The sequence below is a fragment of the Sceloporus undulatus genome, chromosome 8 (assembly GCF_019175285.1).
Source record: "Sceloporus undulatus isolate JIND9_A2432 ecotype Alabama chromosome 8, SceUnd_v1.1, whole genome shotgun sequence".
Lineage (NCBI taxonomy): Eukaryota > Metazoa > Chordata > Lepidosauria > Squamata > Phrynosomatidae > Sceloporus > Sceloporus undulatus.
This window is the reverse complement of record NC_056529.1, coordinates 16,189,539-16,212,746: the sequence shown is the minus strand read 5'-3', so window position 1 is coordinate 16,212,746 and position 23,208 is coordinate 16,189,539. Positions and strand designations below refer to the sequence as shown.

The window sequence follows — 23,208 nt, the reverse complement described above, 5'->3', positions numbered from 1 at the left end:
TCATTCTGTAACCACAGTGTAGGCTATTGCTTCTTCTTCTTCTTCGTCTTGCTTATCGTACAGAAGCCTCTAACTCAACCAAGCTGCCTGGAGGTTATTGAAATAACCTTATCACACCATTTGATGAGCTATACAGAATGTCAGCCAAGTATGTCAAGCACAGTTTGTTATTCCTAAAACAGGAGGATAAGACAAGTCTTCTCATTTTTTGATTATGTTCTCCATCCATATGATCTTTCCACTGTACAGTTCAGTCAAGCTCCAATCAAAAGAATATCACTGTGCTCAATTCAAAGGGTATCAAGTACCAGGATCCAAGGACAGCCAGATGCAATTTGCAGATGGGACTGGTCAATCTTTCAGGCTGTCAAGAGAAAGGTATGGTGTGTCGAGGAGGAGGTGGACATGGGGACTGCCATGCTAGGCACAAAGATGGGTGACAATAAACTTTCTATGGATCCAATTTCCACTGTGAAAAGTGTGCCTAAGGTTGCATGGTTCACATACACTACACACAGAGAACTACCACTGTTCCCACTGCAAGAAATCATACAGTATTTTTAAAGCCTATGAACAATTTGGGACTTATTCAGCACAAAATTCGGAAGGGGTTGTTTCAGACAGAAAGCAGCAAATTTTATTGTGCTTGAAACTGTTTTTCAGCAAAAAATTAAAAAAAACCCAAAAACATTTCTGTTGAAAAACCTATCTCCTGTACAGAAAAAATTGTCTTCCATACTTAATCGACCAAGTACAAAAGTCGCCTGGAATTTGCTCAATTGAGGCATTTTCTGCATAGGAGAGAGTTCTTTTTCTGCACAGCAAATATTATTATGCAGAAATATTATTTTCTATGCAGAAAAAAAATGTTTCAGGTACAGAGACCTCTGAACAAAAACAGAAATGGAGCCTTGGTGGCAAAGTGGTTAAATGGCTGTAGCCACTCACTCACAAACCACAAGGTTGTGAGTTCAATACCAGCCAGGGGCTCTGGGTCAACTCAGCCTGCCATCCTTCTGTAGGTTGCTAAAATGAATATCCAGCTTGTTGGCTTACATTTTGTAAACGACTTAGTACATTGTTAAGAAATGTACTTGCTACTATTGCTATTGCAAATGGAGACCCAAACCAAGGTGGGATGCCCAACTTGATCGATGGGAGAGGAAGAAATAATGGAACACAGAAAGCTGCTTTATGTACTCAGTTGGCCCATTGAGTATCATACTTTCAACTCTCTGGCAGAAGTTCTCTAGGATTTCAGGCATGATTCTCTTCTAGCCGTACTTGGAGATCACTGGTGGATGCTGTGCTGTTGTGTGCCTTCAAATCATTCCCAACTTATGGACCACCTGTCTGGGGGTTTTCTTGGCAAGATTTGTTCAGAGAGGGTTTGCCACTCCCTTCTTCTGAAAATGAAAGAATGTAACTTTCTTAAGGTCACCCAGTCAGTTTCCATGGTCGAGTGGAGATTTGAGCCCTGGTCTTCTGGCATCCCAGACCAACCCTCAAACCACATTGCCATGCTGGCTTTTTCCCTAGCATGATATGGGCACAAAGCCTGAAATTCCCTGGTGGACTTGTACCCAAGTACTAACCAGCCCATGCCTACTTAGCTTTCCACATAAGACTAGATTTGGTGTAGCTTTGTATGGCATTCAGAGGCTGTACTTGCATTATTGCAGTAGCAAACGTGGGGAGATATAGATCCCCCTGAAACAAAAACTCATTTTGTTTGAAAGTATGTCTATGTGTAACCGAAGAGAAAAAGTGAATGAATGGGTGAGTAGGTGGAAGGGAGAGATCTTACTTTAACATTATTTCCTTTGTTCTTAGCAGCAAAATTTCCCATACCATAGAAAGTCTTGTTAAAGCACTGCAGTATCTCTAGGATTCAGGATGTAAAACTGAGATTTTCTTCAAACATATGCCTTGCAGATTAACAACATACCAGTTGTATTAGGCCATGAACCTACCAAACGTTACCCTATAATTAGTGTACAAAAAGCATGTGGTCTTTTTCTTTCCTTTCCTTTCCTTCTTTCTTTTTTTTTAAAGGAAAAATCAAAGATCTGCATTAGCACTGCAGATGTCTAGGCTTCCCGTTTACACCAGTAACTCAGAAAAGAAACGTGTCTCTGCAGCAATGTAAACCACAGATAAGTGGGCCACATGTGTAGCAAAGATGAGATTTGTCATGAGGCTGCTGTCGGACAGAATTAACTCTTTTCCTGACTTACAACCTCAACTTAGGAAATAGACAGGGGGAGAGGTCAAAAGCCCCATACATGGACAAAGTACTGTCCATGGGCAGAAGAAATCCAGTTGTTTTGGTTTATAGCAGTAGGCCCAAATAGAAGCCCATAAAAATGATGCACAAAGATGGAGGATGGATGAGTAGGGATTAACTCCTGCCTGACCCTTTAATCTGGAATCTTTAACATGCAAAATAGTGTCCTCCATTTAGTGTTGTTGTTGTTGTTGTTGTTGTTGTGTGCCTTCAAGTTTCTGACTTATGGTAACCCTAAGGTGAACCTATCATGGGGTTTTCTGAGAACATGTGACTCTCCCAGTCATCCATTGGGCTTCCATGGCCAAGTGGGAATCAAACCCTGATCGCCAGTCTTAGCCCAAAGCTCAAGCCACTACACCATGTTAGCTCTCACTGAGTTATAGTTGTCCTATGTTCTAACTATGCCCCCTCAAACTGATGCACCTACAGAAAATGCAAACTCCATATTCTCTGTGCAGCTTCAGCGTAAACCTTCCTCTTACCTCATTATGTGTGTCTTCTACTCTCTTTATATCTCTGACATCCAGCGATTTCAAAGATGGGCATTTCAAGTCTGCATCCGTTTGTAGGTTCTCGAGTGCTGCATTGCACTGGCCCATAATATACGTCAGTGTTCCCTGTGAGCACTGCAACCATTAGTGAAGACAGAAAGAAAAGTTAATTTAAAGCAAACTCAAGGCACTTAGCAACTCCCAGAATAATCACAATATAAGAAGGTACAATTAGCATTGTATCAAGATTTTTTTCAGAGGGGGCTTTCATTGCCTTCTTCTGATGGTAAGATAGTGTGACTTGCCTAAGTGCTTCCATGGTCAAGTGGTCTCCCAGCATCATAGACCAAGACTCCAACCATTATGCCACACTAGTATAAGGTGCATGAACAGACAAAGATAGCTATGCATGTATGTATCTATCATGCATGTATGCTTGACTACTCATTACTCCACAAAGCAATTCCTGTATCACCACTCACTACTGTATGGAATGACCTCCATTCTCAAAGGCTATGTCAGTATACCATAAGCTCTTGCAAGATTTACCAGGCTAATGCATCTGGTGCAACTAGAAATACAGGCCGTGGAAGTAGATTGCTCATATCATGGAAATCTCAGCTCTTTAAGGAATAACTAACATAATACATTGAAGATGCCCTATACAGTTGCACGGCCTTGCTGTTGTTGCTGTTGTGTGCCTCCAAGTCCTTTCCAACTTATAGCAATCCTAAGGCAAACCTATCATGGGATTTCCTTGCATGGCCTATTGAATTTTTATTGTGAACCAAAAAAAGTATTAAGTCTTATGCCAGAAACTGGTGACCTTCCAGGTATTATTCAAAGCCAGTTCCTATCATCCTCTGCAAGTCTGGCTTACATAACATGATCCCCTTTTCCTGATGAGTCTATCACTGGTATGTACCTCCTCAGACTACTTGTGTGAGCAACAACAAAATCCCTGAAGTTGCAAAGCTATCAGAGTAAAGGTTAAGCTAGAAAAGACTAACCTTCTATTTGGCAGGTATGACCCCTCACCTGCTGTGAACAACAAGAAAGGAAAACTCTGCAACTGAAATTTTGAGTGAAAAATCCAGGGCCGGTAGCCCAATTCTGACAACTGTGGCAACAACTACGAAAACAGCTTACGATCCAAAAACCTACGGCAACATCTTCAGCAGCTCAAAATGTGAAAGCAAACCTGTGTTGCCACAACACAGGGCTGACATCACAGACACATATGCCAGAACATGTATACAGTGTTAGATAGTCAGATTGCTTCAATATTTACAACTGAAAGAGACAGCTAATTTTAAAGATAGTCTTGCACAGCAGCTAAAGTATCTCTCAGCCTCAGAATTTTACCTACAATATGGGGACTATAATATTTGTCCTACCTGACATTATTGCTGTCGGGATTACAAAAGGATAATGTACACCAAGCACTTTGAAGATTTAACTTTAGCTGTCCTAGTGGCTGGTTTAATTGCATTTGTAGGAAGTGCTTCATCCAAGTCAAAGATAATTCCAACAATTGACCTGGGCTATGACCAACCAGACTAGAACTGCGACCCAGATGGTAAATTTTATTGCTGCTGTTCACAGGAAAGAGTAAATTCCTTTATATCAAGCAGACAGAGAGAAAAAAACAAAGACTCATTCAGATATGAAGATATCTATAAAGCCAAATTCTTAGAGACAGAGTTTGTTCCACCCAGTTGGGAGTTTTTAGGAATAATCCTAGTATAATCCACCAGTATAATCTTCTGCAACCTATGAAAACTAGGCTGTCTGGGGACCTTTTTGGCAACCACTCCCAGATTATAGAATGGCCTGCCGGAGGAGATCCATCACATTACCATCTTAAACAGCTTTTTAAAAGTTACTAAGATGGATCTCTTCCAGCAGGCCTTTCCCAAATAGATAACCGGCCACCAAAGATCAGCCACCAAAGATCGGAACCTGTTACCCCTCTGAATCTGCTATAGCCACTGTTTGATTGTTTCTAAGGTATGTTTTAAACTGTGAATTGTTTAATTGTTATTTTAGAGAGGGATACAGGGATTTGGGACTGTACTATTTTAACTTGTAAGCTGCCCCTGTTTTCGTGGACAGAGTTGTGGGATATACATTAAAAATTATTTATTTTATTATTTAACTGGAGTTGCACAAAACAACTCTTCCAAGCTTTTGCTTTCGGGTGTATATTGGGACATCCTTCAATACACTCCTAAATACATCAAGTCCAGTTTCATTTCAGTTTTCCCCACCCCAACTTCATTTTTTCATCCCATTTCCAGATCAGTTAGTAGCATGTCCATGCAAACAATTTCACCTATTTCAATGGGAATTTCTCCTTGTACACACACAACTCTACACACTTTTCTTAATGAATGCTGTTTTTAAGAGCCCATTGTTGTATAAGACAACCATTTTTGTGATCATTCCCGCCCAGATATGTCTTTTGGAGTGTGCTTTAAATTGCTTTTCTCCCACCAAAAGGCTCCAAGTAGCTTAACAAACATTTTTTAAAATGGTAGAACAACACTGTAAAATACAGGAAAGTTTGTCTATTAAATTATCATTGATTTCAAAGTGGAGACTATGAATTAACATGCAAAAGCAATACATATCTTATTCACTATTGCATTTTAGAATATTTTCCTTAACGTAATGAGATTAAGACACATCACTCATAAATGGAAGATGAATGAAAATGCTCAAAACAGAAATGTGTCATAGGGCAAAGAAAATGCACGCACATAGATTGGATAGTAACTCCCCCATTCCAAAATGCCTTTTCACAAAACTTCTTTCTGTATCAAAAGAACAAATGCAACATAAAAATCAGAGTCTTCTTTCAGAAGCACAAGGCTATGCCTATATCAGAATTCTTGTCGGTTTAAATATTTATAAGTACAGCAAAATAACCTTGAGAAAGGACCCCTTGGTGTTCTAATTCTTTGTATTGAACATTTCCATTCTATATAATGTGAGGTCACAAAGGTTTATAAAAACAAAGCAAGAGCTTCTAAAAGGGAAGAGCCTTTTTCTTTTCTTTTTTTCATGGCTGTGTAAGTACATGTGCATTTTAATATCAGGATAACACACTGGCAAAAGGTCAGGGATTTCCATCTTTGCTGCAAAGTACAAACAATATGCCTTTTAAGAGGCATTTAGAACACTCTTATACTAATATTAGTATGAAAATAATCTAATTATACTGCATAATTATACTGCATAATTTATGATGCATAAATTCTTACATTTAGAATTATATTATGCTTGCATGGATTCTAAGAGAATCAGTTCTAATCTGCACTGCAGAAATAATGCAGTATAGCACCGCTTTAACTGCCATGGCTCAGTGCTGTGGAATTATTGGATTTGTAATCTGGTGGGATATTTAGTCTTCTCTGTCAGATAGCTCTGGTGTCAATGAATTATAAATCCCAGGGTTATATAAACTAACCCCAGGATTCACTAGGATGGAGCCATGGCAGTTAAAGTAGCATCAAACTGTATTATTTCTACAGTGCTACTGAATGGGTCCACTCTAGTTGGGACTAATGCTCATCATCATCATTATCATCATCACCATGATCACCATCATCATCATCTAAGCTAAACTTTAATTTACTGTGAATTTGTTGTCATTGTTCCTCAAACAGAGTAATTGTCAATGAAATGCCAGGTTGAAACAGCTAGCTTTTAGTATGTTGGTGACACAAACAGACTTGTGCCACCACTGAGAAGGCCCTTTCTCATCAAGTCAGCTATCAATTTATGGTGGATCCATGAATTCCATAATATTCAGAGGTGGTTTTGCCAATTCCTTCCTCTGAAATATAGGCTACAGCACTTGGGAGTCATTGGCAGTCTCTCATCCAAGTACTACAAGAATGTTACTGTGGGGGTACAATGGGTACCTCATGGCCTGCCAACTGCATCTGTGAATAAGTGACTTTGTGATCGACTGACTACCTTGTCCTGTTGCCCCTGTTGCATTCATGAATGCTTACCTTCAAAAAGTGGGAAACAAAACTAATTTTGTGCAGAGATGGGAGTTCTACACAAATTATATTGGGAGCAAATGGTGAAAATAACGCTCAGGGAAAAACTGGCATCTTAGTCTGGCACTCACACCAAGATGTCTTGGAGGGATGGAGAATCATCAAGATACTCTTTTAAACAGCAAATGTAGAAGGCAGACTTTTGGACCACAGCAAAGCAGATTTTTTTCAGTCTTGTTCTCCCAAACTCCTTCTCCCCAAACTCTTTCCCACCATGGTCTTCATCCTGAACATGTACCTCGACTTATAGTACAACCTTAACAACCCAGACAATGAGTTCCTTCTTAACTCACCTCTGCCACCCTATGGGTAGAGCTGAATCGGGGCTTCTGGCCAGCCAGGACACAGTGCTGGTGAGTCATATTCAGATCATCTGAGAATAAAAATTAGAGTCAGTCGTGGAGAAGGGCTGAAGGCTGTAAAAGCTAGAGGTGAACTCTCTCAACCAGGGAGATCTAGATTCAATCTCCATTCATCTATGAGCTTCACTGGGCATCCTTTGGCCAGTCATTCTCTCTCAACCTCTTTTTAACCTTCTGCAGCAAAACTAACAACAGTTGTAAATCTGTTGGCAAAGCCAGGCCATGCCTACATCTTAAAGAGTGTGAGGATGGAGGATCTGTATGTGTGTGTGTGTGGAGAGAGGAGGAATTTCAGTGCAAAGACCATGACATCCTGATTTAACTATACTGTGAGGATACGGCAGACGGGTCATCTGAGGCATCTCCCCATGCTGCAGATATATTGCATCCCACTCTTCTGCCCATTTTTCCTTAGACACCCTGTTGATGAGCAGCTGAGCATGCTGCATGGGAATCCGGGGCAAGAAGTCCGTCCTGCTAAACTTGGCCACCATCAGGCCAAGAGCCAGGGTAGGTTCAGTGGCAGCATGGAGGGGGGCTCAAAGGACAAGGGACAATGCTCCTCTCACTCCAATAGGATCCCCAAATCTCAGTGGATGTCACCTCTTCTCCAGTCCACAGGCAAAGGAAAAGAATTTCACGGTGAGACAACTGCCTTGAAAAGACTACCTATTCTCCATTGTTCTGCAAAGCCATGTGGCCTTCCTCTCTTTCTGCTTCCCTCCACCTTTCCCAGCATTATTGTTTTTCCCAGTGAGTCCTTCTTTCTCATGATGTGACCAAAGTACAACAGCCTCAGTTTTGTCATCTTGGCTTCCAGGGAGATTTCTGGCTTGATCTGCTCTAGGACCCATTTGTTTGTCTTTTTGGTTGCCCATGGGATCCTCAGCAGTCTTCTCCAGCACCACATCTGGAATGAATTGATTTTCTTCCTATCGTCTTTCTGAACTGTCCAGCTCTCACATCCATACATGATAATAGGGAGTACAATAGCTTGTATGATCCTAAGTTTTGTGCTCAGTTGTATATCTTTGCATTTTGGGATCTTTTCTAGTTCTTTCATAACCTCTCTCCCCAACAAAGTCTACTTCCTATGTTATTGCAAGTCCCTAAGTCTCAGGTTTGGGCATTGAAATCTCAGGGCATGGGATAGACCAGGTCTGGCAACCCTATACTTCAGTGGTAGCTACACCGCTGCTTTTGATGAAATACAAGGGATCATAATGTTCAAGCTAAGCTACCTATTCAGGCAAGTATATTTTCATAAATCGAGCTAAAGTGTTTCTCTTTCACATAAGCTGTGAAGATCAAGTTTCACTTAAAAAAAGCTTCTGTACAAATACAAGAGAGGCAATGAGATTTCTTCCAATTAACCCTTTGGAAAAACTAATGGAGATAAGTGATTATCCATGCTCAGCATAAGCTGAAAAATTCCAGGTGTGGCTTGATATTCACCTGGAAAAAATAAATAAAGGCAAGAGCCTAAAAGCAGGTGTTGAACTAACCTTTAAAATTTCATCTTCAACACCTCCCTAGACCCACCTCTGCAACAAAGGATCTTATTATATTCTCCAGCATCTGAGCTCAAAAGACTTTAGGAATTCTTTGAGGGGCAAAAGAGCAATAAAATACTAAAAACATACTCTTAGGTTTTTTAAACAGATTTTTGGGGGGAGGAAGAAGGGGATTGTTCCCTTTTCAGACTGTCATAATACATTATTTATGCTACACACACACATCAGTATGGTATAGTGGTCTGAGTGTTGGTCTAGAACTCCAGGAGTCCAGGGTTCAAATCCCCACTCAAGCATAGAAAACTATTGGATGACCTCTGGCAAGTCACACTCTCTCATCTCAAGAAGGCAATGGCAAACATTATTTTTAAAGGAGCCTTTGTGGTGTAGTGGTCTGGGTGCTGGGATTTTGGTTTGAATCCTCACTCAGGCGTGGAAACTGACTGGGTGAGCTTGAACCTACAAATGCTGTGGAGGATAAGGCAGTAGCTACATTCTTGCTTCCTGAACACATCTTCCTTTTAACTGTTTCTTATTCTTTGGTGATGGTTGTCCTTGTTTTCCTGTGGCAAGGGGAAAGGAAGATTCTGAGGTTGAATTCCCCATAAATCCTCCTGACTCAACAGAGCAATATTCCCACTTACATGAAGAACATTCCTAGGAACCAAGAAACAATAGGATCCTCAGGACTCAGAAGACTCCTAAGGGGTATGGGTCTCCTCAGTATCAGAAAGCCTTCAAATTTGGTTCAAATGCTTGTAGTTGGGACCAGATTGCTCAAACCTTCAGTCCTGGCCTCTACTGCTGCAGTTACATATGAGATAGGCTTGTCTCAAAACGGCATGAACAGATGTTTATTAATGAAAAGCCCTGGGATTTTCATCTTGCCGGTAGTCGCTAGTAAGTTCTGCTGGAGACACATTTACCACAAATTTCTGCAGACAGTTTTCTTTGAACCCTGAAAGGTGGCCTCAAAAATTAATGGACCAAAACATGCAGAGCTTTTCAATAATAAACATTACTTTACACCATCTGGAGATGTATCTCTTTCATATGTCAACACAATTGGATGTATTCTGGATTTTTGTACTCTCTACAGCTGGAACACCACCTACCTCTGTGGAAACCAACTACTGGGAGAACTTTAATTGTTCCTGAATCCTAGCTTCCAGGCTGTTCATTTCGGAGCTAGTTCCTATTCCTTGCCTACCTTTACTGTGTACAGTCCTCTTGATGATGCCTGTGCATTAAATTCATGATCAGACTCCTTTTCTAGTTTTTAACCTGGGATTACATTTGGATTCAGCCCCTTCCCAAAGCAACTTGCAACCTTCAGGCTGAAGTAAGAGTGAAGAAGGTTGAAAAGAAGAAAGAGAATGGACAGTGTTTCTGGATTTGAATTGTACCAAGCATAAAGTAGCAGTCTCCTTGGCGAAGAGGTATTGCCAATCCTGGAGTCTTTATGTCCCAAGCAACTTTCAAGGCAACGTGCCAAATGGCTGGGTCTCTGCCATTCCAAGTTTTTTTCTCAAGATTATCAACATCAGGTTCTGCAGAAGAAGAAGAAATGAGATAGAATAAATTCTGGCATTTAACTGTGATCTGTAAAGCTTTGTGTATGTCCTAGTATCAGGGTGGGAATAATCATAGATATTATTAACAGTAATAATTTAGGAAGGCCAAATTTTGTTCCTGTTCCAGGAAAAAAATCCCTTTGGCCATGTTCTGTGGTTATTCCCTGTGATTCTGTTCTTTAGATAAACTAATGGTCATAAATGCATTCAGATCAGAATCTGAATATATATGATGGAGCCACATTGATGGAGCTAAGCCAGCTGGGGTCTGGATGGGAGGCCTCCTAGGGATCCTATACATGCCACACTGAATTACATGATAGCAGTAAGATAGGGTTTAGAACAGGGCTAGAATAATGTTGCTGCATTATACCAGCAGAAGAGAAAAGTCAACAGGACTTGCAGCCATAAAGGAAGTGAGGCACTGGACTAGTCTGCTCAGAACTATCAGTTTTGCCAAGCTTCCTTCACCACCACTATGTGAATCTGTGGGAAACATGCAACCACAAGCATAGTTAAGGCTGACATATCTCAGGGCCTTGCCTTGAGTCTCCAGTTTTCATTGGTCATCTCCAGGCGGGAGATGAGGGTGCAAATTCTCCAGTTTTGGGAGGCTCAGTTTTAGGCAAGAAAGAGCTGTGTGAAAATCTCCAGCTCATCTAGCAGAGCACCATCTTGCTTCAGTTTTCAAGGATTAATTCATTTGTTGCTCCAACTTGCAAGACTCTCCAGGGGATTATGCATTTACATGGTTTCCTCCATCCCTCCCAGACATTTTCACACCAGGGCTCACCGTCCAGTCTGCTCTGCATCCATCTGCAACTTGCCCAAAGCCACCCACATTCTCAATTTCTAAACAGGAAAATATGTCTTTGCGTGTGCATCTGAAACACAACCTGTGAGCAACTGCTGCTGGTACTTAAGGCATAATGTTTAATGGCATTATCAGAGGCCACTCTTAAGCCCTGGTGGCGCAGTGGTTAAATGCCTGTACTGCAGCCATTCACTCAAAACCACAAGGTTGCGAGTTCAAGACCAGCAAAAGGGCCCAAGCTCAACTCAGGCTTGCATCCTTCCGAGGTCGCTAAAATGAGTACCCAAACTGTTGGGAGCAAATTAGCTTACTTGCTAATTAGCTTACTTGCTGTTCACCGCTATGATCTTTGGAATAGCGGTATATAAATAAAACAAATTATTATTATTATTATTATTATTATTATTATTATTATTATTATTATTAAAGGTTTTAGTCGGAGGATTCTGTCGCAACTCTGGAAAATCTTTCTTTTCCTTTGGCTGAAGAAGAGGATTCCCCATAAACATAGTCTTTCAGAGACCACATGCATCCAAATCAAACCATTGGTGCTGATGGGCTGAGCAGGGTTTGAGAGAAAGTTCCTTACAACTTCCAAATGGAAATGACAGGATTGAGTCTGGGGCCTTCATACCAAGTATGTGCTCCGCTATCAAGTGCCACACTATTATTATTTTTTAAAATCACATTGTAGTAAGTGACATTCTGAAACAAGTAGCAGCCTGCTTCCTCTTGTTTCCAAAATAACACCATGGGAGTCATCAGTTTCAGTTCTGAGGATAATTATAAGGCATGCTCAATGGGAGTGATGGGAACGGCATTACATGAAATCCAGTTGAACTCTGTGTTTAACCATTTTTTTGTTAAAAAGCTGAATGTTGGGTGGGGGGAGAATATCAAACTGCAAAGAGAGAAATAGAGAAAGTGCTACTTTAATGAGCACATTCCAAAGGTGCTAGATTTATGAGGAAACCCTGGGAAGCAAGATCTGAAACTGCTGTCTCTGACTGTAGTTTCATATTTTATGGAGGCTGCATGGAAAACAGAGTGCGAGTATCGCCAATGCGAATGAGGAAAGCAAGGCAAAGAAGCAGATTTAAAGTCCATGTCAGAGGCTAGCCCTTCCTTACAATCTCCAAATTGGATTGCACTATTCAGTGTGACCAGGAAGCCACCATATCTGCAGTTTTCACACAGCGTCCCTCCTTCCTAATATTGAGTTACGATTCATTCGGAAAGGGAGACAGAATACATTTAAAGGTGTTAGTATCGATTTTGCTGGCGGCAGTAGTGATGCTGGGTTGTTGTTGCTTTTAAGCTGTTGGCTAGTACTGCTTATCTTATTGGTATCTTCTTGTATCAAGAAAACGCATAACCATCAAGAAACCATGTCCTCCTGGAAGGAAGAAACAACTCCACGAATAAGGCCCCACACTTTAAACAAAACAAAGGGAAGGAAGAAGGGAAGGGAAGGAAAGGCCACATATAGTTGGGTACCTTTTTTATTTTTCTTAAAATCAGCTGGGAAATAATTTTCATATTTTACGACTGGCTTGTAAAGCCCCAATCTAAATAAACACCATGAGTTGGCACACGTGATTGATGACTGGAATACCGAGAAGTCAGGAGGTCAGTATTGGTCTGTCTGTCTGTGTGTGAAATAATGAAAGTTATAAATCTTTGGGGAGAGTCTAGGTTCTTTTGCCTCCCCCTAAGTTTTGGGAGCTGAAAATGAATAAAGATTTTTTTAATGGAGAAAATATTGCACTGACACCTGTTTGCATGGGCAACAAATAATCTCATTCAATCTAATTATATCTTTACTTTGAAATGACTAGGGCAGTGTATGCAGCATTTATTGCTTATTGATGGCATCTTGCACGCATCCAGAGATCGTTTTCTTATTAAATGCCCTCCCAATAATAACATCAAAAACAAGACTGATCCCTGGTTAAACAAATCTTTGTTGACTAACTGTATGAGTTTTCATTGATTTATTAATGTAGTACACAGCGAAAAACAATAATCTCGATGCAAAAAGGCATCCTTAGTTTTGCAAGGATACACCTAGGTGTTTTGCAGACGTCTTAGAAGAGGCATTCTCCTGCGTGAAATGAAAATGCCTCCCCGCGTAGTGCTTGCACACTCAATTTTATAAGTATGCGTGTGTTGTTATAAAACTTAATCAAGCACTTTTAGTCTACTAGTGTGGCTATCTTATACACACCTACTTTCAAGTAAGCCCCACTGAGTTTAATGTCCACTAGAGCTGTTCAAAAACATGTCTTCATATGTCACAAAAGCTTGACAAGAGGAATCCTGGACTAATAAAAACTTTTGCAGTTTGGGACTCTTTGTGCAAAATTTGCTCATGTTTCTGGTTTGAGCAGAATACGGCATTTTCTGTGCAAGAAATAATATTTTCACAGAAAAATCCTGCTTTCTCTGCAGAACAACCATGTGTGAATTTTGTATAGACTAAGTGCTGAATAGTAAATAGGCTATGTGCAGTTTTTTGAAGATTTTCTTGCACCAGGAAGAAAACTGCTAAATTACTCATTTTATCCTTTAGGAAGAAACTTGGTGGAAAATTGTTGTGTGCCTTCAAGCCATTTCCAACTTACAGCAATCCTCAAGAGAACTACATACCTAATATCTACAATGTCTATTTCTAGGTAAGTACCGTATATATAGGCTTGCTGCATAAAGTTTTTAACAGATTTAAAATGAACTGGTTTAATACAATATATAAATACTAAAGTCTTCCCTTTAAAAATGTTTGATTGGAAAACATGTCAAACTGCTTCAAAGAATAATACTAATGACAGTATTATTTAATTTGGAAATAAATAGATTCACCCAAGTGGAAACCAGGCACAATTGAATCAGATTTGAATCCGCCCTGGTTCTCATTGGCAGCGGCTTTCCCAGCCATACCTCCATACTCCGTCCTCAGTCCTCCATTCTCCTGGCCTGCCTCTCTCCTTCCTCCCCGGCCTCTCCTCTGCCCCCGGTATGGCCAGGAGAACGGAGGGAGGCATGGCGGGGAAACCGCGGCTGTTGCTTCCTACACCGATTCTTGAAACCGGTGCAAACATAGTGGAAACCATGCTGTTTGCTGAACCGGTTTCAGGAACTGGTGCAGGAAGAAAATCAAGAGGTAAGTGGGAATGAGGCCAATATGTACCTGATGTTAACCTACAAACTAGAACTTGGAAAACCAACTCTTTTGGATTGCACTGCTCAGAATGCTCCAGCTATCATGGCCATCAGTCATACCACTAGCCATGCTGCATCTGGTAGACCGATCACTGTAGTTGAAAAAAGTAACTTTCCTAAACTCTGCTCTGCACTCCTAGAGGTGGCCAAAATTAAAAAGCAAGAGGAGGGGAGGCAGACTTTTTACGCCCGAAGGTGCTAATTATTCTGCATGCTTGTTTCCGAAATGTAGACCACAGATGGAAATCATGTAGCTCTTCAGTTGTTAGACTGCAATGCCCAGCAGACATACACAGAATAGCCAATGGCGATGAATGCTGGGAATTGCAGTTCAACAATATCTGGTCACACAATTCTAACCTCTGGTGCAGGCATGAATTCCTTATCAAAGATATTTACATAGCTAGAATAGAAGACTTTGGATTTTTCATATCCCCCAGCAGCCGCCCTGTTTGCTTGCATGGTTAAATCAGCCCTTTTGTAAAGATTATCTCCTGGTCTTTTTAGAGGTAGCATCTTTATACACCTCACTACACTTGGAGAGGCGGGTGGAAATCACCCAGAAACAAACCAAAAATGGTCTTTGCAGGGTGTACAACTTACTGTTAACTGACCTTGCATCTATTAAGCAGCAAATAGAAGGGATTACTGGTCAATTATCAATCCAACCAAACATTCCAATTGGTTTATAAAGTCATTAGCAGGGAAGACGCTGTCAGTTTTTCACAGGCAGTGAAAGCCACCATGAAAAGCAAGCCCTTGGCCATGGCTTTAAATAATCATCATAATAACAACAGCAGCATGAATAACGATGATGAAAATAAAGTACATTTTGCAGAAAAGAAAACGAGAGTTGTGTGTCCTGAAAAGCCTAATGTAATAGGCCTTTCACAATTGGTGGCCACTGCAGTCAATCAATGGTTTGTTAGCCTGTTAAATATTAACTTGTCAACTAACAGATCCAGTTGTTTATTACTCAAAAGATTTACATACTCAAGTAAGCCTTGGGAAGGGGCAGCAGGCCAAGAACGCTACCAGTTAAAGCATCCATTGAAAAGAAAAAGGCATCTTAAGAATGAAATAGGCTGTCCATGCTACAGGAAAGAGAACAAATTGATATCGGATCGGAGATCCACACAGAATAGAATGCTCTCATATCTGTCCATCTGTCCATTCCAGTTAGTCTGGAACCACTTTCATATAGTCTGTTATTTGTTGAGGATCGAGAATTCCCATACCTGGGATCAAACATTGATAGAAATGGGGACTGCAGTCAGGAAATCAGAAGATTAAGAATGGAAAGGGTGGCTATGAAAGCACTAGAAAAGGTTCTAAAATGGAAAGATATACAACTCAGTACAAAGGTTAGAATCATACAAGCCATTGTACTCCCTATTACCATGGATGTGAGAGCTGAACAGTTAAGAAAGATGATAGGAAGAAAATCCATTAATTTAAGATGTGGTGTTGGAGAAGAGTGCTGAGGATCCCATGGACAGCCAAAAGGACAAACCAACGGGTCGTAGAGCAGATCAAGCTGGATACCTCCCTAGAAGCCAAGATGACCAAACTGAGGCTGTTGTACTTTGGACACATCATGAGAAGGAAGGACAATAATGCTGGGAAAGGTGGAGAGAAGTAGGAAGAGAGGAAGGCCACATGCCAGATGGATGGACTCAAGCAGAGCAGTGGAGGACAGAGGGTCTTGGAGATGTCTCATCCATAGGGTCGCCATGAGTCGAGATGGACTCAAAGGCAGTCAGCAACAACAAACAGAGCTTTCCTGAACTCTCTTGAACTACAGCACTAGAGTTGTCTAGCAGGAAATTTTAAGTATAAGAGTGTATAAGAGTGCATCATATACCTTTATATCAATTCAATACCACTATAACCATCATAACTGCATCTGATGGAATGCCGGTAGCTGAAGTGTGGGGAAGTACTTAAAATTCTCAGCTAGACAACTCTAGTGCTATAGTTCAAGGGAGTCCAGTAAAGCTCTGTTATCAACAAATTATAAACTACACAACCAGGGATTCCAAAGGATGGAGCCATTAACAGTTCATGTGGTATAAAATTGATATCACTATGTAGTGCAGATATGGGAGACCTCCAACAAATACCATGCTATAGACTACATTCCAAAGGGGGGGGAAACTTGCTGAACCACCTCTGAATATTTCTTGTCAAAGAAAACCATATGAAATTCATGGGGTCACCATAAGTCAACAAGCTACTTGAAGGCACACAATATAGATGTTATCACCACATTACAGATCTCCCTAAAGACACCAGATCCTGTCTGATCTTGGAAGTAGAGCAGGGTCAACCCTGGATAGTACTTCGATGGGAGATTGCCAACCGAAACCAGATGCTGTAGGCCACATTTCAGAGGAAAGAACTAGCAAAACCACTTCTACCTATTCCTTGCTAAGAAAACCCTATGAAATTCATGAAGTCGCCATAAGTCAACAGGCAACTTGAAGGCAGTCCCTCTCACACACAAACACAGAGTTAAACACAAAATCTGAGGCAATAGATCTCAAACTCTGGTCTTCCAGAGGCTTTTGTAACTTATCCCCCAAAAGCTCTGAGCAAAGGCCATGCTGACCAAGAAGCTGAAGTCCAAAACTCTTTGAGAACCAAAAGTTGAGAACCACTGATCTAGGGAATACCAATTAGATAATAACATACAATGTCCATCTTCAGTCTGACATGCTGATAATTTTGGGGAGGGATAATAAAAAATCCCCCTTCAATAAACCTTGGCCAAAAAAAAAAAATCCCTACAATTGGGTTACTTTAAGTTGGGGTTGACCTGAAGGCACCTAACAACACCAAAGTGGAAAGCACAAAAATATGATCCACAAAGAGACTGTGAGGAAATCAACACACAGAGGGAGTAAAGGAACAAGAATATCTATGAACTATTGAATGAAAAGAAGCTAGGAGAAATCAAGCCTGGGGAGACATCTACACTAGAAATAATGTACTTTAAATGTTGTAGCTCCATCTTATGGAATCCTGGAATTTGTAGTATTGCAAAGTATTTAGCCTTCTCTGCAAGAGTACTGGTGCCTCATAGAACAACAAATCCCAGGATTCTGTAGGCTGGAGCCATGGCAGTTAAAGTGGTATCAATCTGCATTATTTCTACAGTGTAGATGCACCCTCACTTATTGGTTCAAAATCTGATCTTTGCTTTCAAGTTCCTAGTTAGTAAAGAAATTCAGTCCACACATTAATGAAAGAAGTGCCAAAAAGGGTATGGCTACTCTGCCCTCTGCAGCATTAAGACAACAGCCTTAGACTGTCAAGACTAACGGTGACAGGTGAATATTAAATTCACGGTTCTTGGTCCCAGTTTCCCAAAAGATTTACAACCTTAAAAGCTATTAGCTTAAGCAGACTAGTGAATTCCACCTGTCATGAGAGTACATGAAATAGGAGGCAGCTTCCAACTGCTAAGACTCTAGGTATAAGGAACTACATAGATCAATGTCAACAACTTTAATTGTAGACCCAAATGCAAACAGGAAGTTGAAGCAGCTGTTGGGAAATAAACTGGATGGACGTGTTTCCAGCAGCAGATACCACCAGTATTAAAAACCAGAGTGACTCCAGAAAGGTAGGCCTATTAAGCCCTTGCGCTGAGAATCTTGAAATGCTGGGGGAAGAATATATTTACTGCGGCCACTTCTGTTAGGTAGAGAAAGGGGTGCCACCCTGGACAAACATCTCCTTGAGACTTGGTATGATAGAAATTCGGATACATTTGGTTTTGTCATCACCCCCCAAATTGTCCCTTATCAGTGGGCATTCATTTCACTTGGCTGAAATTGCAGAAGAAGTGAGCAGAGCCTGGTAAAGTTACATGGCTGGCCTCCTCCTCCTGTTTTCCTTTAACAACCTTGTGAAGTGAGGGGCTGTCCATATGGGCAGCTCAACGCCACTCCTTTGAGCCCTGAATGGAGACCATGGCAACCCCACACTGCGGCCTCCAGAAGGAGCAAAACGAAGCACCCAAAATGGGCTTCTTTTTGCATCCTGGAAAGGGCTTCATAAGTGCCGTGGCACAGCATCATGATGCCCCTTCCATGCAGCACTCTCTGGGCACTGCGCCCAGCATGCATCATCATGGTGCATGCCATGTGGATGGGCTTGTGCCATAATGGCAGCCAGGTGGCTCTGTAAGGGCTTTGAGCATGCGAATGTTCAGCCCTCACCGTGTGTACAGACAGGCACAAAATGCTGGTCTGTACAGCGCCTTTGTCAGGATAAGAGATGATGACTGGTCCAAGGTCACTCAATGAGTTTCATGGTACATGATGGGACTAGATCCTGGAGGGTCTTGAGTCTCAGTCTAACGCTCTGACCGTTACATAACATTGGCTCTCCACGCTTATCAACTTTCTCTGAGGCATCTAGTCCAACTTGATACAATACACCCGCAGTCATAGTTGTTCATGACTCCCTTCCACAATAGGTATTTTCCAGCTGGACAATTTTTTTAAAAATCTCCTTGTAATAGTTTGTTGCTGTTCTTATGTGCCTTACAGCCATTTATGGTGACCCTAAAGTGAACTTATCACAGGGTTTTCTGGGATTAAGATGTGTGACTCGCCCACAGTCACCCAGTGGGTTTCCATAGGCAAGTGGGTATTTTGAACCCTGATCTCCAGAGTCATAATCTAACACGTGCAATAGTTACTATAGAGCAATAGTACTCAAAGTAGTGGTAGTACCATTCTTCAACCAGTACCAGTCTGCAACCTGTTGGCTTCTGGTCCACAATGTGTTTCCAGGAAAGAAACAGTTGTAGTCAAAGAGTACAAATATGGGACTAGTTTCTGGCACACTGGTAAACTTGCCAGTACCCCACACCAGATAGACTAAGAAGCTCTGTTATAGAGTACAAATAGATGGACATATTATACCTTATATATACTATCCTACCCCCAATGAAAGAGCCTACTATGTATTTGATTCAGCATTCAGTTGTGCTCTTGTACTTCAAAATCCCAGTACAGTTCCCTGTCAATTTCATTTGCCTCACATGTCAGTCCTGACTTGTGAAGTCGAAGGCTTTCATGGCTGTAATCCATAATTTTTTGTGGATTTTTCGGGTTATGTGGCCATGTCGTAGAAGAGTTTATTCCTGACGTTTCACCAGCTTTTGTGGCTGGCATCTTCAGAGAATGCCGAGCATGCATTCTCTGAAGATGCCAGCTACAGATGCAGGCAAAATGTCAGGAATAAACTCTTCTAGAACATGGCCACTCAGTCCTCACTGTTTTCACCACTGGCTGCAGTAATGAGTCTTCTAGGAAATTTACCACTTCACAAAGCCTTAACACTTTTTGGGGAAGTGTAGACAAAATGGTGGCTGGTGGTCCCCATATCAGAAGACTGGTGAATCTGCTCTGAGTTTCATTCAAACTTTAGAGAAGCTATACAAGGTACTTATCTTTGAGAACTTGAACTATAGGCTGGAGTGGATTCATTACACCCCAATGAAATAAGATTCACCACTTGGTATACAAACTGAAATGAAAACAAAGGTTTCCATTTCCATTTTTCCCCCCTACAATTAGCTCCATGGCCGAATCTTTTTGAAAAGATGACAAGACGGACAGAAAGAAAGAAAGAAAGAAAGAAAGAAAGAAAAGGACAGTTAGATATGGAATGCCTCCAACATCTCACAATTGCTGTGAGGGGTTGCAGAGAAGGGACTCTGCATTTATTGATACAAGGATCATTATGACATTCTATTCAATAGCGCTAATCGCCTCCGCTTAATCAGCCTATTAGCAAGGAGCAACAGTTTTGAAAAGTTTCCTTGGATTTGCAAAATGAATAGCTCACTGCCACGTTCAGCCAAGCAGAGACACACAAGGAGACTATTGATCAAACTGTGCTGAGTAAATTGGGAAACAAAGGAACTTTTGTAAAAGGTTAATACGATCATATAACAGGACACCGAGTACATATTCTGCCAGGTGCGCTCCCCTGCTAGGGAGATCCTGAGATTCTGGAGTTCCCAGTGAGGCTCAGAGAAACTGAAAAGATATCAGCATTTCTCAGGAAGTACTCAGCACCTTGAAAAACAAAGTCCCGATTTAGCCAAAGTCACCTTTTCAAAGGGGGTGAGTGGAGAAATCCTCCAGCAAAGTGGAGTCTCCAGTTACAGACTTCATAAAGGATCACAATTTACATAGGCATTGAAGTTCAAGCTTTCACAATCATTAGGACAATATATAGACCATTGACTTCTGAATTGGTCCTTTCCCCCTCCACTTTTTTTTAGACATGTAACTCCATACTATCCTCTGCTCTCTCTCCCACATTAACTCAAAGGGAATGCCTCTGCCCATACCTCCTGTCACCTTCATTTTGGTTCCCCCCTCTATCATCTCAATACTGATTTTGGGATAATGTACACCCTGCACCAGTTTTAAGGTGACAGGCATCTCACAAGGACTTCTCTCTACTCAAGAACAAGGTGTGAGAGGTACGGGGCCAGCACACAGCGCAACACCTGTAGTAATGAAAAAGTACAAGGTGATAATAAAGCGTATTTTATTTCATGACAAATTGGGGTACTTGTCCATCTAGTACAGGGATGGACATCTCCTTGTGTTTAAAGGCTATACAGTTGGCCCTGTATTTAATACGCACTGTATTTCTATTTATGTACAGTATGTAAAAATACATTAAAATCAGCAAACAATATGTGAAATTAATATTTCATTACATATAACTAAATTTACTACACTCCCACAACTAGCGTAATGGTTTGAGCACCGGACAACCTAGGAGACCAGGGTTTGAATCTCTGCTCAGCACGAGAGAAACTCAGTGTGTGACGTAGTTTTTTGTGGGTTTTTTTAAAACATGGCCTCATAGCCCAAAAACCCACAAAAAACTGTGGATGTCAGTCATGAAAGCCTTCGAATCCCCAGTGGGTGACTTTGGGCAAGTCACATTCTCTCAGATGAAGGCAAAGGCAGCCGCTTCTCTGATAGGTTCACCTTAGGGTTACTGCAATATAGAAATGACCTAAAGGTACACAACAACACAAATTATTAAAACATAACCCTCTCATACAGGGGCATTCTGGGAACTGTAGTCCAAAAAAGTAACTTTTTTGAGTTCTGCTTCTAGTTATGGGGGCTTTCTACATGACACAGTGCCCTTGTTTTCCAGGAACCAACATATTGTGGAGAGCCAGCATAAACAGAAGAGGCTCCCTGTTTCAAACATCTGCTCTTTATGCCAAGAAGGGTGACAAGTCTGGGAGCAGAGCTAGCAAGTTCCAAAGTGTGGCATCTCACAGGACCCTCACAGTTTAACAAGCCAGGACAAAAATTCATGAAATGTTATGTGTAAACATGGGAGAATTTCCTCCAGATTGAGAGCGGCGTGTCCCCTGAAAAGAAAGGACAGTAGGGAAACCAGTAGAGAGAGAACTGGAACAAGGCAGTGTTTGACAGATCACACCAAAAAGGAAGCGTTGTCAAGCCACAGTTTAAAAAGAATATATACAATGCTCAAAAGAGGCATCTGTGGGAACCTAGAGTGCAGAGATTTTGACAGATTTCGTTTTCTTGGCTCCTGATCAGCAAGTTAATTATAGCAACTTTTCAATCCACTTAAAGTGCTCCAGATAAGGCGAACGGCAGCACACGCAGCTTGGCTCACTCTGTCTCATATGCTCTTTTCTCTCTCCCTTCCCACCCCTTCCTTGAGATCCAGAAAGATAGAAAGGGACAAGTAAGTGCTTACAGAAGCAGGATGGGGGAGAGACACAGTTTTGCACATGACATGATAAAGCTGCTAACATGTTGCATATGCAGATGCAAGGAAAAGGTTGACAGATTTGGATCCTTCTTTGTGCACACACACAGTGAGATGCAGGACAGCTTGGGGTGGGGAAGGGGAGATATGCAACTCCTGTAGCAAAATCCACTTTGTTTTTTTACTTCTCGTCCGCTTGCCTTACCCACCTTCACAGCAATAACTGTAGACAGCTACTGTTGACCTTTCCACCAGATTTTCATCATGATGCCAGCTCACAGCCATTTTCCCCATTCCGTAATAAGGCTCCTGTTTCAAGAATGGCATTTGTTGTGGATCCATATAATTTAATAACGTCAGGTTGTAAGACGTTCTCCCTTTCAGATCGGTACAATCATTCTTTGGGACATGAGAAGGCCTTTGATCTCCCAAAGCGGACCCCATCCCTGTAATGGAAGTAGCATAATCCCGATGCCTATCGGTGACAGGAGGATCTTCCATTTCTTTTGTCTCGGTCAAACTATGCTCTTGTAAAGCCAGGACAGTATCTCCATGCAAGTAGTCATTAAGTTTGATTAATGCCTTACAAGCCTCGGATATTTTGGGATGGGTATAATTTATTTCGTAACCTTCCACAGGCCAAGGGACCGTAAATAACCTCGTGTTCAAATATTTGTAAGTACATCCTGGGTTTCCAATTAATATGCGAGATACCGGGGTAACAAAATCTTTCCCTTTGATCCTGATGAGATCTTGGAAGAAGCACGCATGCTTTCGGAAAGTCAAAAAGGCTTCTTGAACTTCTTTATGGATGTCTTTGGGGATCATCTCAGCATTTTTGAGAATGAGTTTGGAGTATTTAGTCTTCCACTGAAAATGAAAAAAAGGAGAAAATCACTAGGTTTTATTATAAAAATGGGGGAAATGCATGCTTGAGAATTACAATCAAGTTTTACCTGTGAGCCACCTTGGGTCCCTTCTGGGAGAAAGGCAGCATACAAATGAAATAATAATAATAATAATAATAATAATAATAATAATAATAATAATAATAATAATAATAATAATAATAAT

At 41.2% G+C, this 23,208-nt stretch overlaps 1 protein-coding gene across 5 annotated transcripts in view; it reads right to left on the bottom strand.

The window, feature by feature from the left end:
• Nucleotides 1–23,208, bottom strand: part of FTO (FTO alpha-ketoglutarate dependent dioxygenase) — a 246,335-nt gene that overhangs the window by 169,234 nt on the left and 53,893 nt on the right. For 4 of the 5 annotated variants that reach the window (XM_042438437.1, XM_042438440.1, XM_042438439.1 and 1 more), the window contains exons 3-6: nt 22,344–23,004; nt 10,137–10,280; nt 7,148–7,227; nt 2,773–2,916 (exon numbers count right to left, since the gene is read on the bottom strand). In XM_042438437.1, coding sequence (XP_042294371.1) covers nt 2,773–2,916; nt 7,148–7,227; nt 10,137–10,280; nt 22,344–23,004 — 1,029 coding nt within the window. The remainder of the gene's footprint in view (nt 1–2,772; nt 2,917–7,147; nt 7,228–10,136; nt 10,281–22,343; nt 23,005–23,208) is intronic. The other variant, XM_042438441.1, reaches the window with a different exon arrangement.